At 39.8% G+C, this 16,550-nt stretch overlaps 1 protein-coding gene across 1 annotated transcript; it reads right to left on the bottom strand.

Moving 5' to 3' along the window:
* Window positions 1-2,241: 2,241 nt before the first annotated feature.
* SAMTOR (S-adenosylmethionine sensor upstream of mTORC1) lies at window positions 2,242-14,337 on the bottom strand. Its single transcript, XM_083574651.1, has 5 exons — window positions 13,963-14,337; window positions 7,726-7,867; window positions 6,677-6,841; window positions 5,790-5,904; window positions 2,242-4,166 (listed from the first exon to the last, which is right to left on the bottom strand). Exons 1-5 carry the CDS (start codon window positions 14,117-14,119, stop codon window positions 3,537-3,539), a joined length of 1,209 nt encoding a protein of 402 aa, XP_083430777.1. The 5' UTR covers window positions 14,120-14,337; the 3' UTR covers window positions 2,242-3,536.
* Window positions 14,338-16,550: the final 2,213 nt, after the last annotated feature.

Genomic DNA, 16,550 nt, shown 5'->3' with positions numbered 1-16,550 from the left:
AACCAAAACGGTAGCATCACATGTACACACATTCTATCTTAACAGCTCTCCCTTGAGAACAAGTTTGCTGCTGTCATAACAATGGCCAACTCTGGGCACAGGCTTAAGAACTCAACTAATTTTGGAAAATATGGTTTATTTTCATTGGGTGTGAACAGTATTTATAGGTGAGATATCTGAAGAACACCTCTGTTTAATTCTATACCTTTGCAAAGTGGTAGCGGCCTTAATTTGGTGCATCAAAGACCAAAGGGCTTTAGTAAAATTGGTGCCGAAAGTCGCTTCGTTGTTTGATATCTGTTGTTGCTATTTAAGTTGTACAAGTTACAGACTAGTAATTGCAACCTTTAAAAAGGGGGAATGATTAAGATTGTGAAAGTGACAAGTTAAAACAATTCTCAAAATATCTCATTCTAAACAATTCATTGTAAATAGGAACACAAACTCAATGGTAAGCGTCAGTGATGAATTCATATGTTCTACTACCTTTTTTTGGAAATAAATGAATGCACATAGAGTGCTAAATATTTTTATCTGCTATATATGAACCAAAATATATTAGAAATGGATAAGCCTTAATCTCTAAGTGAGTGTGTAATGATTGATATGGGTAAAATACATGTTATTTTAATTATAAACTAAAAATTATAAAGTTTCCTACAGTTGTTTAAATATTATTTAAAATTTAAAATGTTATTTATAAATCAGGTATATTAAAAATAAACAAATTGGTGGGACCAGAGCAAGGCATTATTGGATTGATGAAGTAGGCCCCTTTTCCCAGTTCTGAATACCTCTAAAACATTTCTGAAGATTATGTATAAAAACTGGTATAAATATACAGATTATTATGGTCTGTGATAAAATGCTGCACTCACACTGTATACTTTGCAACAAGTTAATGATTGAAGTGGTGTCCTCATACATAGCGAAGAGCAAACTGGGCAATATAGCACACACCAAGCAATACTCAAAAGCTGTTTGCGTACCTTCTTTTAATGTGTTCACAAAAAAACTTAAATGAAATGAAAACACAAATGCAATTTTTTTGTGCTACACATTCTTCCTTGCGTTGACCTGGATTCCTTTATTATTGGTAACCCTAAAACTCCCCAGATTTACACAGCTTTCTCTGTATTTCTAGTGAGATTCCAGTAACAAGTCCATTTAAAATAAAATGTGCCTGCAAATATTACTTGGGGGTGGTTAATTGCTCCAAAATATTTGTTCACATTAGGGCAATTGGGAAAATAATAAAGTGATTCCTCTACTGAAGGATCCACAACACTTTCACCAAGCCATCAGATATTACTGGCCAACTTCTACCATTAAAAGTTTTAAACCATTTCACTTACATACATCATGACTTGAATTTCAGCATCTGAATGAATGAGAAAACATTAACATGCACTATATAACAGAAATGCACCTATGCTTAGGAAGTCCTAGGGACTTTCTGCTAATATTAAACTGCACATCTTGCACATCTGAAAAGTATATATTTGGAATGAGAGAAAAGGTAGCACCAGCATGGCAGCTTTACCTACTCCCAACACACACAAAAACACCCTAGGAAGCTTTTAAATAAATGAAAAGGAACATTTAGCATTAGATGTAGGAAACCTCTACCTGCCTATGCAGCAACTATTCTTGGTTCAATGGATAATCAAACTAACTGGGGCGTGATGCTTCTGAGTGCCAACTGCCACTCTACAAGATAGCAGTTATGACAAGCAGAATGACAGGCAATCACCCTGTTGTCACAGATGCAGGCCATCCATACCCTACTTTTGCCTGTGGGATTGAGTGAGTGAGTGGCCGGCCAAATCTGGGCCTGAGGCTGTGCCACAAAGCCTTCAGAGGGATCACACTTTTCAGAAGGTAAGAAGAAACCTTACAATTAATCAGGTTTTCTTTTAAACATAAATTCCCTATGGTTACTTGCAGTCAAATCTGAACATTTATAGGTTGTTTTTTTTAATGTTACATGCAAGAGGTACAAAAAAAAAATGTTTACAAAGCAACACCACACTATGAAAGTTGTGTATAAAAACTACTTAACAGTGTGCAAAAAGCAAGTTCAGATGTCAGTTTTGTGAAACATTAGTGTGACATTTTGGTGGGAGTGTAAAACTTGTACACATTTTTAAACACACAGAAATCCCTTTCAAGCTGTGTAGTGGCACTCCTGAAATGGCAGCTGACTGCTTAACACCAGGCCAACATTTATTAAAACTGCCATTTTATTTATTTTTAAATATATTTTATTGATTTCCATTTTATGAAACTACAGAAACTATTGGGTCTTTTGGCTGTTGGTTTATATATTTCAACTTGTATCCGCTTGAACCCACATTCAGACATGTGAATACAAATGCCTTTAATCTGATATGGAAGCTAGATATAGGAGTCCAAAAATTCTGGTGCAGTTTAAAAAATGTTGGTGCAGTTAATAAAACAGATTTTGTTTAAAAGGAAACAGTTCCACCCAGGATTAGATTTGTGAAAACAAGTTATACTTCATTTTTCTATCTGCCACCAAAGAAACCAGTTTCTTAGCTTGTGAACTTCAGAATTTTTAAAAAAAGATTTATTATGCAGATTAGTCATCTAGCCCTCCAAAACACTAGAGTGCCTTTATTTGTTTTCATTCATAGCTGCGGGAAAAACTTACAAATTACATTAATAAAAATACATAGGATTATAATGAGGCTCAATTCAATACTTTGCTGATTTCATGCATCAGAGACTTCTGGAAGGGACTGTTATGCAGCTTTGTACTGAGCTACTTCAATGCAAAATACTTTGTAACACAAAATACAATGAAAACTGTAGTGTGGGCAATGATGTTAGTGTAATTAAAAAATGGCAAGGATATTGTACCTTGGAAGTTAACAAAAAAAAAAATCCCATATTTTAAATCTACCATTATATATGTGTGTGTTATATATCATTCCAACAGCATCAGGGGCAAGAGAATCTAATCTCTTCCTGAAATGTTCTAATTGCAGTATTAAAGACAAGTAAAACCAATCTGCAGAGATTTTCATTTTACCCTATCAAGATTGACTCAACCCAAACTTTGTTCTAGGTCCATTTTTTGTTCAAGTCAAACACTAACAGTGCATACTATAAACGTTCTGCGCCAAACCTCTAAGAAATGCTAGCATGAACCTCAAAAATCATATCTTGAGATTTAAAAATAACACAGCAAGAAACATTAGCATATTTGCAAAATCACAGTTCACAGCACTGGAGGGCAGAGGGGAAATTGTACCTTTCCGGAGTATTTTACCGATACAAATATTAGAGTAAACCCTGTTTATGCTATGGACATGAGCCATTCTGCATAAAACATGCACTTTCAATACAAGAATAAATTTTAAAATTCGTAAGTAGAAAAAAGTGATGGCTCCCAAAAACCTTTCGAATTTCCTTTTTGTAAATGCTTTCATGTGCAGAGCAGATGTCAGTATAGCAAAATTAGTTTTACAGTAAAGGGAGTTTGAACTTCATAGCATATTTTAATTGTTACATTAACTTAGGAGCAATATAGGATCTTCTAGCTCATAAAAAGGAATAGAGCTGGTCTGGCTTTCCCCAGAGTCAGAGTCATAAGGAGCATCTGGAAGCTCCATGAAGCTGTATGCCAGTTGTTCATCTTCTGCATCTGATCGGATGTAGCAGGAGTTATTAGAAAATTCCTCTTCTTCTATACTATTGAAATCCTGGGGGATGTACAACATCCCTGGGTAGTTCCTACTCACCAAGTCACTTGTTGTTTTAAGTGAGATCTTCCTAAATGCCATCAGGTGCATATGAGAAAATTTTGAGTACTTGAAACGTTTAAAGCCCAAGGATTCTATAGCAATTTTCCAGCTTTTCATCATCATAGCGTGGCGATTCTGATGGGAAGAGTCAGGAGTGATAATAAGCAGCAATCCGTTCAATACAAGAAGTTCGTGGGCCTTTTTGCAACATATCCATCGTTGATAAGGTGAAGGGAAGTAAGATAGCAGGAGGGAGAAGACCACAATGTGGAACAATTCTCCAGGCAGGGAATCAATAGGATTTTTTAGCTGTTTCAAAAAAGCATCTATGGCATCTTGTGCAAGCTGAAGAGGTTGCTGAATCTGAAGGTTCAAGAAGTCGCATTTATAGACGCTCTGCGAAAAGAAACACAGATGCAGCAATATACTTGGGATGGTGCAAGCCAGGTACATTAAAACTACGCATCTGAAGCATGGCTACACCATGAACAGATAAATCTTTTGAGCTTAAGTATTTTATTCTAAACATTTGTAGAGCATTTTCCATCAAGAAAAATAATTGCAAAGCATTTTCCAAAACAAAAACAGAATGTAAGAAATTGAAATAGATATAATAAACAATTCTGTAGCAGCCAAACAACACAAAACCCACTGAGTTGGACGGCATAAAAAAACAACAACCCCGCAGATCACAGCTGTTAGCCACCTCCATCATCATCTTGGGTGAATAAAAAGGTATTGTAGCTGGTGATGAAGTTTCAAAGGTGTAACTGTCTGCGCCACTAGAGAAAGATAGTTTTATCATTACCAAGAAGGCTCTACCTCGCATACCCAGCAGTTAAGCAACACTCACCAGAGGGGAGACACAACAAGCAGAACCTCCTCCACTGATATCAAGGCCGAAGTAGGTTGGTATCAGCAGAAGTGTTCTCTCAGATACCTTGCTTCCAAGTTGTTCATGGCATTCTATGTCAACAAGAGCACCTTAAATTGGGCCCAGTAACATATAGGCAGCCACTGCCCATCCTCCAAGACAAAAGTCTCATGAGACCACATGCCAAAAGTGACAGCACTCTAGCAGTAATATTCTGCCCTAATCACAATTTCTGTATCGTGCAAGGGCAACCCCCTGTATAGAAGTCAATTAACTGATAAATTAAACAGGCATATGTGTAAAGCATTTTTAAAAAAAATAAATAAGCAAACGGCATAGTTTGTTCTTAGACAATGTACTTGTTCCATAGAGGGTATCATTTTATAAGAGACTTTCCCTTCTATGGAAGAGAGAAAGTGGAAATGACATAAGATGGTGCTTGCCATCTGCTGTTTTTCTAGGCATTTGCACCAATACTAAATATTACTAATTATTTTTAACAAGAAATCTGTTGGATGATCGGAGGCACTCCCCCCCCCCCCAAATTAAGTAGTCTAACCACTACTAATTTTGAAGCACAAAAGGAATGGAATTATACATTTGATGTAACATTAATTTAAATACTGCAAAATTCATAGTGATTATTAAATGCATGAATAAATACACATAATAATAAAGAACACCCTGGCAGCTGTCTTTCATACAAAACACTGGTTTTAAAACAATTCAGGAAGTAAAATATGTTTTGACATTTCCCCCACTGATTTTTACCTGAATTTTACAGCATGTAATCAAGGGGTTCAGCAGTGCTCAACTTTGGATAGATCACGTTCTTAGTGAAAAATCCAACGACCAAACTGCTACCTTTAATGGATTGCACTGTTCCATTAAAGGTCTTACTTTTTATGACACACTGATTTGTGGATAGAATGCTTAAACAAACCCAAACATATATGACTGTATCTGACGAAAGTCACGATTAGAGCCACTGAAATCAATGGACTTTAGTCAATGGGTCTGCTTTGAGTGTGGCTTAGCTGGATACAAGCCAAGTGCATGCTGCTAGTATCCAACTGAATAATTTTTTGCATGTTAAGGATTTAATAATCTTCTCTTGATTATCTGTACTGACAAATGTTTCATACCTCAACAGCTGGGACAATGTCAATGCCAACCGTCAAAAATTCTTCAAACTTCAAAAATGGATTAAAACAGCTGCCAACATCAAGTAACCTGATCTTTCCTGAAGGATGTAGCAATCTAAATAGAAGGGAATTCAAACTGTGAAATAACCTTTAAAGAAATAAAATCTGAATCTTTTAGAAATCGCATTGCAATCTTTTAGAACAGGAAACATATAGCTGCAGTTATATAACTGAAGAATGGTGACATATCCTGGTCATACTTGGTTGGAAATAAGCCAAGGAACCTTGTCTATCTCCATAAGCCCACAACTCCCCACATAGGCAATTCCTAACCCTCTTCCTAGTCCCCTCCAAACTGTACTTCAATGTGCTTCAGCTATTAAGAGAGGAAAGGAGGTCCTTGTTCTGAACCCATTTCTGAAGGGTTTTTTTTCTTTTGGGGGGAGGGAAAGAGACTTCATATGGGTCCAAAAAGCAACATAATAATAAATTTATTTAGTGAAAGATAAATAGGTCCTGTTGTCTCTTGGGGAAATAGAGGCTTCCTGGTTCTGCTGAACTTTGCTTATAACACACAATAAGTTTAGTAATTGCACAACTCTTACAGTTTTTTTGGTAAAGAAATTAAGTTTCTATTGTTTAGACAATACACTTCAGGGTTCCTCTGGTGTTCTTTGGCAATACAGTTCTTGTTTGGCATGATTAGGCCAAATGTAAGCTTTTTAAAGTCCCACTGATCTTAACAGAAACATTAGATCACATACGTAACCCCCTTCAGTAAAATAAATAGTACTTTAAAATGCCTACTTAGCCTAGCATGCTAAATTCACAAAACACACACAAATGAACTTCCACCACCACCACATCTGCCCTCTGATAACACTTACTCATCCATTATAGAACTCTGATTTGAATTTTCAGAAGAATCCTCTATTTTGGAAGCTGGGTGAATACTCATGGTTTGAATACTTTGAGTAGCAAGAACTGCTCTTTTCTCATCTTTTTCCAGTGCTTTTCGTTTCCCACCATTTTGAAAATATTCCCGTGACACACTTGGGGAGAAAAAAAGAGGGGGAAAGGAAACTCAAAATAGTTTTCACTATCATTTTCTAAAGGCACTTCCTTATCTATGTATTTCAAAGAACAGAATATAATTATTCCTTATCTAGGTAGAATGATTTGAAGTGATTGTACACATAAAATTAGACAAATGGGTTTGAACTAAATGTTAATTAAAGTAATGTGATATAGTATCCCAAACTATCTGTTCAAGACCATGCAGTTTATTCAGGATCACAAGCAATTAAAGTTTCTTTCCTTCTTTCTTCTTCTGAATCTTTTGTCTTATTGTAAGTGTTTTCCACACCAAGCTGGTGTTTATATATCTACAGGGCTTCCCTTCAGCTGTATCCCGCACCCCATTTCAACCAGAACAAGCAACTAAAACTGTTAATCTGAAAACTAAGTGCTTTCATTTGACTGCATGGGTAGAGTCCAAGGTACTGCCATTGATACACTACAGGTGAGTCTTCACATTCCAGTATTACTGGGTAAATCTATTCTAGAAACTGGAACGAACAACTAAAATCCCTTTTAATCTCCACCTGTCTAGTGAGGCAGTCTTAATCCATCAATTTAGTACCAAGCATGTGGTTTGAAAACAAAGCTTGGCAGCAGAAAACATCATGAAACCTTGGGTTTGGGAAAGAAGGTCTCCATTTGTATACATTTGATAGAAACATGTTTTCCATTCACTATCTGTTAAATACAAAGACTGTTACAAATATAAAGAAAACAAAAACAGAACCCTGAAAGCAATTATATACGGAAACATATATTCTGTGGAAATGTATTTTTGTAATCTGTTCTCCTGTAGAAATCCTGCAAGCTTATGACCAAAAACCACTTTCTCAATAGTTTGCATTAGACCACTTACCTGCAACACCATTCAATGCGGCCCTCTCCTTCACAGGTTTTAGTCCAATGGTTATCTGCCAGATTTTTCATTGCCTCAGCGTATTCACAAAGTGTTTCTTCATCTTCACAATGTTCACGCCAGATTTTATCAAAGTCCCCCACTAAAAACACACACAAAAAAAGAGACGGGTGAGAATAATGGACGAGTGTTCATCAAACCCAGAGTCCGGCTTATTGTGGAAGCATTGCAATGAGGGGAAGAGAGAAACCTAATTGTGCAAACTTAATAAACAGAAATAGCAGAAACCAAATAGCAGCTTCGTTTTCTGTTTGGGTATAAAAATACACTTTGGATCTTCGGTCATATAGAAAAAAATGGTATGAAATATTTCCCTCAAACCCATTTGAGGATTGCATAAAGTTTGTTCAATCAGAAAGGAAACAGCCCTATGGAGCAAAAGAGATATTATATTGCCCCATCTCCCAAGTACCCACAGAAAGGATTACTCATTATTCAGAACAGAAAATTGGATTACAATTACCACACCAATGCAAAAGATAATTTCAAAAGTAGCTCAAGAGCCTTGCCTACAAAGTTTTTGAAGCGGTTTTGTTGAAAATATATACCTGGCATATTTAGTTTGACTTCGTTAAGGAAGTTACTCATATGACTAGATTACAACACTTCAGGTTTTCTCCCTTGTTTACTCTGCACAGTAACCTATCCTTTGCTATCCTACTTCCCTTTCAAGCTCATATTGGAGAAGCCACACAAACACTGATTGTGCTGCAGCAAAGAGATCCAGGGAGAAAAGTCATTCCTCCTTTCCCTCCCCTCTCTTCCAGGTCCCATGAAGGGCCTTCACTACCCTAATGGAAAATTTTGCTTGTTTTTCTGGCTCAGCAGACAAACTACAATATCAGATTACTAATAAGACAAACTGTTTACCATCCAAGATTGAATTTACTCTAACCACCATTTCCTGAACCTTCTAAACTATGCTGATGTAACCGACACTGGAAAGCTGTATAATCTCTTCTAAATAACTGGCTGATGTTCTCTGTTCAGTTCACAACTAGTAACCAATTCAGTGTTGCACCAAATGGAAAGCTACCACTCTGTAGTATATTGGCAGGGAAAGCCTATTTTTATGTTACAAAAAAACATTAGATTCTAGGAGACTTTCAGCTTGTATTAAAGCACCCATTTTAAATATATTCCCAACTCTCAGCTATTACCCAATTTTTTTTGCTTGTACTCCCTTAACCTGTTCCTCACAGTAGGTACAGCATCATTTTGTTCACCCTTCGGGACACCAGGGTAGGTTACTTGAAAAGTTGACCCAGACAATGCCAAAATACAGTGGTACCTCACGTTACATACGCTTCAGGTTAGAGACTCCGCTAACCCAGAAATACTACCTCGGGTTAAGAACTTTGCTTCAGGATGAGAATAGAAATCGTGCTCCGGCAGCACGGCGGCAGCGGGAGGCCCCATTAGCTAAAGTGGTGCTTCAGGTTAAGAACAGTTTCAGGTTAAGAATGGACCTCCGGAACGAATTAAGTACTTAACCAGAGGTACCACTGTACTCAAGTAAAATGTTATCCTCTGTAAGCCAAGTGGTCAAAAGGTAATTAGACTGAATGCTCAAAAAGCTACTATCAGGTGGTTGTTGTTGTTAGAACTTGGAATGAAAGGCATTGAAATGCTTGATTCTTGCACTTCCTTGTACACACCCAAAAAGCTCGTTTGTAGATAACTGAAAATTAGCAGCATGCCATAAATCAAAATAAAATGGGTGCTAATAGATTTTACCCTCTCACTCACTATGCTCTTTCAAAAGCAAAATTTGAATTCCAAAATATGTTATGAAACACTTAAGAAAAGATTAGGAAGCAACGTTGCATACAACTTCCTAATAATTATTTTAAACAGCTGTTATTCACCACTTGGATGCTTCAAATTACACCCTCCTTCATGTAAACAACCTGGGATTGGCATGCAGCTGCAATCTCATAATGGTATTACTGTGAACCGGGGTGGGTTGGCTATTGGTTTGTTTTTGTTCTTGTTTTTATTATGTATTTTGTGTGTTTTTATCTCGTATTTTTATGTTGTGGATCACCCTGAGATCTATGGATGAAGGGGTGCTATACAAATTTAGTAAATAATAGAAATAAATAATACACGTGTATCTAGTTATACACAAATGCCTCAGTAGCTGTAACAAACTGCAAGGCCACACCGTCCCCATCTCTGTGATGTAAGATTAAATCTCTCATAATCTGTGCAGCGATTCGTGCTTTATATCTGTGCCCCCATCTTAATATAGTTAATAAATCATGTACTGTACACATACTGGGTATCAGGATGACATAATGGTTAAAGGAGAGCTGAGCTGACAGGTAGCTTAGATTGCTTTGAATTATAAAGTTATTCATATTTTCATAAGTATAATGAATATGTCAGGAAAAAGCTTCAACATAATGAAAGGATGCAAAGGGTCAAAGACTTCTGTGCATGCAGACACCCTTGAGTGTTTGGGTATTCTGTGGAGAGGCATCTGATATTGTGTGAATAAGTGAAAGATTGTCCAATCAAGTCCTGCCCGCCCCCCACAGGAAAGCCTCATAGCAAGCCTAGGGACCAGGTTAGGCTCAGATCTGGTGTCCCAAACATGTGTTCAATGGGTATCAGGCAAATACATTAGTTAGCTTGGAACTATATTCATGTATTTTTGTTTACTGGAATATGTATAGACTGCATTTCATAAAAATACAGCAAGGTGTTCTCTACCAATATATAGATGTATATTACTTGAAGCACATCTGTATATTGGTAGAGAACAGTGGCACAGTTCAAAAGCAGTGACTGGACTCCTTTCCCTCCCCCCACCTGCGTACAGTACATTCAGTTTTCCCCCTTACAATATAAATAACTTAAGGAAACCGTATGCCACTGAATTGTCACATCTAAAGATACTTAAAAGATTCCAACTAAAAAGCTTTGCATCTCACATTCCAATTAAACTGTGCACCTTATTACATACTTAACCTCCAAACCAAATATTTCAGTTCAACTAATTTTGACTACTGGAAAAACTGTTCAACTATTTTTACTTCAATATTGGGTTGAATATGTTTTAGGTGTGGGTCACATATTAACAGTCCGTAACAACCTTACACCACAGCTGAAGCACATCCAATTCAATGTATATGTGAACTGATAAAATAAGACAAAACTATGGAGAAAGACATTTTAAGTGAGTTGTCAACCTAAAAGGTCCATAAAGCCAATCATTAGGAGTGACTACAGAGGGCAACCACCCCCTCATCATCTAGTAATCACATCTCCCCTTACAAGTTAATACTGAGATCCTAGTTCCCTAAATTCTGATGCAGAAATCTTGGGAGGAGCCCTTCACCTCTCAACGTTTGGAGAAAGGACAAAGCTGTGAGAATATTTATAAGTTCCAATGGCTAAACTAAGATACAAAGATCCTTCTCACCCCCTAAGTCCTCATAACAGAGCACTTGGGGAGGAATAGTGCTGGCATGGCAAGTGAAACTAGTTGGTGACGAAATCATGCTAAAATGTGCATACCCCAGCACAACTATATTGGATCTCATTCATGCCTGTGTTTGAAAACTATATCTTATCCACAAATCAGGGCTACAAGGACTGCACATTTCAAGAAAAGAAAGTCTTCTACAAGAATCAAAGTTTGTTCATTCAAGATTCAACAGTGGTAATGCTTTTATGGGGGTGGGGGGAACTTTCCAACAGTATGCCTGGAAAATACCACAACATGTAACACTGCCACAACACTAATGTAATTGCGATAATTCCAGAAAGTATGCCACATACACTAAGGATTAGGGTTCAAAGTTGGATCGCCAACATTTCCTTTCACTACCGTCTTTCAAAGTGACAGAAGGAGCACATCCATTAAAATGGCTTCTTCACAGTACATTCTTTGGAAATCCTACATCAGCTTATTAACTTCAAGACACAGCTGACACTATGGAAAATTGAAACTTAAGCCTCTGTGAAAACTATATACTCATCCCATTTGCTTAACAAATGGGAGACAACTGATGGGTTTTATGTGTATATAAAGTGCTTGTTTTCTTCTGATGCGTGCATTTTTACTCCAAGGAGGTAACAGTAAATGTACTTTGTCTATTGCTTTTTTGCGCCTATTACGCAAACAAGTAAAATAAAGGCAGATCTGTAGTTAAATCTTTCCATTACAAGAAGGTCCTACCTTCAGCAACTATGGGCTGAAAATTTCCATTTTTTAGTTCTGCCTCAGGCTAGCAGAGTTGAGCCCAGTCAGCATATGCAACCATGGAATCTCTTAGATATAGGTTCTCCCACCAGTTTTCTATGATGAAGCATATGGGAGCCCATTGGCAACTGCTGATCCTGGAACTCTAAAGAAGAGTGGATATACTTAAGAGATATACTAGCAGCGATGGACTGATTTCAAGTACTTGCTTTATTTGATCTTCTGCAAGAAAACCCTGAAATGCCACAATATTACATTTATCTCATTCAAAATAAGTGAAATGGTTTAACTGGAAATGCTACCATACGCCAAAAATCGTTTCTGCGCAGTGGACATGTGCAGATGTGATTTCCGCCATCGCGCTGTGCCAGTCTGGCCCACGGACAATCTCCGTGGGAGTGATCTGGCCCATGGCCAGTAAACCTTGGTGACCCCTGCCCATGACCTTAAGTATCTAGGGCCTGAGTATGTCACTTCTATTGCACTCTGTGCACTTCAGCAAACAGCTTACACTAGGCCTCAATTCTTTCTCAGTAAACTTATATATTAGATATTGGATATGTGACATGCAAAGTGATGACAAGAGCTGGAAGGAGAGGTCTGAACTGGTTTCTTGCCTGGAATTTTCATATTGCCAAGAAGAGGGGTGGGGGACTGGTTACTAGGATTAATTACTCCATTGACATGATTTCATGCAAGTCCACGAAAAGTTAAACTAGCTGTTGCTATATTTGCCAATCTCAACATACATTCCGGACTGAATGTCTTTCTAAAGGATGCAATGTATCAACAGGATGAAGGCTGGAAACAGAGAAGCCTTGCAAGGTGAGATGCCTAGGAAATACAGATGTATGCAAGAGTCCGTTTAACAAGCGGAATACCGAAATGGATAGCTTCAGAATTCCCAGTAGTCAACTTTCCAGATTCGTCCCTCTCCAATTGCATCCAAGTAACTTCATACCTCATAGGCCTTAAAATATGGGTGTGTACACCTGTTTTTAAGCAACAGAAATGTGGAAAACAGCCCTGAGAGTCCAGAAAAGGCCCTCATCCTTTTCACTGCCCACAAAGCCAGGAAAAGAATATGGTAGCATTTTCCCCATCTCCCTTCCGCAACTCTTTCACATCTTTAGCTTCCTGGACTTGCCAGGCGAAATCAGGAAAATAATCTGGAGCAGCAAGGCTGAAATACCCCCAAGTAAAAGCAACACCCATTATGCTGTACAGCTTCATAACATTCTGGAACAAAATGGCAGCATTCAAAACGGGGGCTGTGGAAACACTGCGAAGCCCTGGGACCATGATCACAGAAGAACACATCGCTTCGTGGCCTCCCAACCCGTCTCTGCCACGGTGCTTCCCAGCAGGTAGCCGAAATAAAGAGGCTTGAAACTCCGGATTCATGGCCAATAATACTCTGAATTACACAGGATACTGTGTATGTTTTGGGGGTTTATGTCACGCCCTCTTAAAGCTTTGCGGGCAACCGCTTAACATCGTCCCTGTGGCCACTTTTCTGGCTCTTGATATTTTGGGGGGCGTGGGGGGGGGGAGATAGAGAAAGAAAGAGAGGGAGAGAGAGAGAGAGAGAGAGAGAGAGAGAGAGAGAGAGAAAGAAGCCATCGGATCCCATTTTGGCACAACGATGAAGATGGAACAACAACCGTTTCTTGAATGAAAGGAGGCCCCAAGGCGGCCGCCCTCTCCCCTCACAGGCCCGGGACCCCAATCCCCCACAGCCGCCCTCCTGCCTTGCTCCTCGCCCGGCGGGGCCAGAGGCCTACAGGGCAGGCGGGGAAAGGGGGTGGGGCCCGCTCAGCTTCCCCGCCAGGCCTCGGCCAAGGCCTCGCTTCCCCCGGGCGACAGAGGGACCCCATGCGGGTGGGACCCCCCGCTTCCTCCGCTCGGTCCCCTTGCTCCGTGGGAAGAGGGGCAGAGGCGCGGCGGGGCTACTCCCGCCTTACCTTCGCGGTACTTCTTGCGCAGCCGCCGGTGGACGCTCTTCACCACCCCGGAGAGCTTCTCCTGCTGCAGTTTCCGCTCCTGCTCCCGAGGCGGCGGCGGCGGGGGGCACGGGAAGGAGGCGGCGGCGCCCGAGGGGGGCCCCAGCTCCGGCTCCATAGCTGTGGTAGCGGCAGCAGGGCGCCTGCGCTCCGCCTGGCTCCCTCCGCGGAAAGGGGGCGGCGGCCGTCGCCGGACTCTTCTGCGCCTCACGGCAAGCCAGGCAGGCAGAATTAAAAGTCTGGCGAAGGTCACGTGGCCCGGCTCGTCTCCCGTGGCTTGCTGGGAAATGTAGTCTCGTGCCTTTCTTTCCTCTCAGGCGCAGCTGCCGGAAGCGCTGCCCGTTTCCGGATGCTTCGTTGTTGTTTTTCCCACCACCATCCCGCTGCCCGTGGCTTGATGGGAAATGTAGTCCTTAGGCCTTCGGAATGTTGCTAGCGCTTTTGCTGCCATGGGCGGCTCTAGGCCGCAAGCAAATGCACCAGCAGCGACGCCTAAGCGTAAAGGGGAGGCAGGTTCTCACAACTGTGGATTATAAACCACCCATGCGGTCCAAGTGACATGAAGATCCACTTCCTGCTCGTAACATGATGCAAGGAAGACAAATGATCCAGTTTTTACATCCCCCACCCCACTCATAGGAGCCAACTCCTAGGGGCCATGGGGGCTTTGCCTAACAACAACAACAACTTATTCTTTATACCTTTCCTTTTTCTCCTTTGCCAGTCATTCGTTTGCTCTTGATTTTGTACAGATTAGTCAATTTTTTTATCATTTGAAGGAGCCTGAACTTTTCCGCACCCGTTTATAGTGCTATTCAACCTGTCCACATTTCCTAAATGCCCATTTCAACCCCTGCCAACCTCAGAATGTGGACATTCGTCCAGAGCATGGGTAGGCAAACTAAGGCCCTCGGGCCAGATTCGGCCCAATCGCCTTCTAAATCTGACCCACGGATGGTCCGGGAATCAGCGTGTTTTTACATGAGTAGAATATGTCCTTTTATTTAAAATGCATCTCTGGGTTATTTGTGGGGCCTGCCTGGTGTTTTGACATGAGTAGAAGGTGTGCTTTTATTTAAAATGCATCTCTGGGTTATTTGTGGGGCATAGGAATTTGTTCATTTTTTTCCTTCAAAATATAGTCCGGCTCCCCACAAGCTCTGAGGGACAGTGGACACCCCCTGCTGAAAAAGTTTGCTGAGCCCTGAGTTACTAAGTGTTCAACTCCTATTCATATCTTGCCATGTATGCATCAAATCAACCTCTCGTGCCAAATTCCCTCTACCTGTCTATCTTTAGCCGGTACCGTACTATTTCATATTTAACTTCAAGCATATAGCTTTTTTTATGAGAGAAACTACATAGATCTTTTTTTTGAAAAGTTGCAAAACAAAGGCTGTGCTGCTCATAGGATGGGAAACCAATACTAAAATGTCATAAACAGAATTGTGATATGGGGTCACAGTGAAAAATTGAAACTACGGTTCAAATATAAAAGAAGTCTTGAAGAGTTGTTAGATAATCAGAAAGATAACTGGGCTAGCCTGCTCCTATGACTTTAAGAGCAGCTTGATGTACAGACATCAGCAGATGAAGCCAGACCATTTTGATAAACACTACATCCTGCTAATGTCTGCACATCAGGATATTCTTAAAGGAACAGCTGCAGTGGTTATTTGAAAATTACTCAACCCTATGTGCCAATCACCCTAACCTTCTACTTATCTAGGATTATTCTCTCTTTTCTGTCAGGAGAGCTGACAAAAAGTTTAAAAGGTCATTATTTCTTGGTGGTAGTTTTGGTTAACATAAGCAATATACAGAAGCAGACACAAACACACGCACAGTATGTGTATATGTGCATATATAAGGATCTGCATGCACAGCCACTTGCAATTGCCTATTTTGAAGTTATTAAAGGTAACTTCTTGTTTTTATTCCTTATTCCAAGGGGGTTGGACTAGATGAGGTGCCTTCCAACTGCACAGTTCTATGATTTCACCTATGTTCTTTTGGCATGTCTAACGCAACACAAGCATTATTAATTTTAAGCAAACAGGTGGGAGCCAGACTAAGTCTGCCATCCTAGGTATGCTTATGAGGAAGTAATTTCGATTAAACTCAACAAGTTACTCCTGAACAGACAAAGAATTGCACTGTAAGTTGCATTTAGTTCCCAGTGAAATAAATGAGACCTAAGTCATCACTAACTTTTTCAAGTTTTTTAAAAATGGGCCCTGTGTAACAGTGCAATCCTCTACACATTTTCTGAGAGACAAATCCCACTCAGTTAAATGGAGCTACTTACAGGTCAACATGCCTAGGATTGCAGCCTTTGTCTTGATTCAATCCAAAGGCTGGGTGCACCACAGAAATTATGTTTCAAACATCTGTTCTTAAAGCTGTAGGGAGCTGTAAGTACTTCTTAATATTCTCCATCATGCTAAAATGATATACTAAGCACAACAGGAACATGGAGACATGTTAAAATATAATATACAAGACGCTTGGATGGTTTCTAGGAGACAAACTTCAGGTTACTCTTTCAA

This window comes from Podarcis filfolensis (genome assembly GCF_964270895.1).
Source record: "Podarcis filfolensis genome assembly, chromosome: 10".
In the NCBI taxonomy this organism is placed as follows: Eukaryota; Metazoa; Chordata; class Lepidosauria; order Squamata; family Lacertidae; genus Podarcis; species Podarcis filfolensis.
The sequence above is the reverse complement of the archived record's forward strand: the minus strand, read 5'-3'. Positions and strand labels throughout refer to the sequence as shown.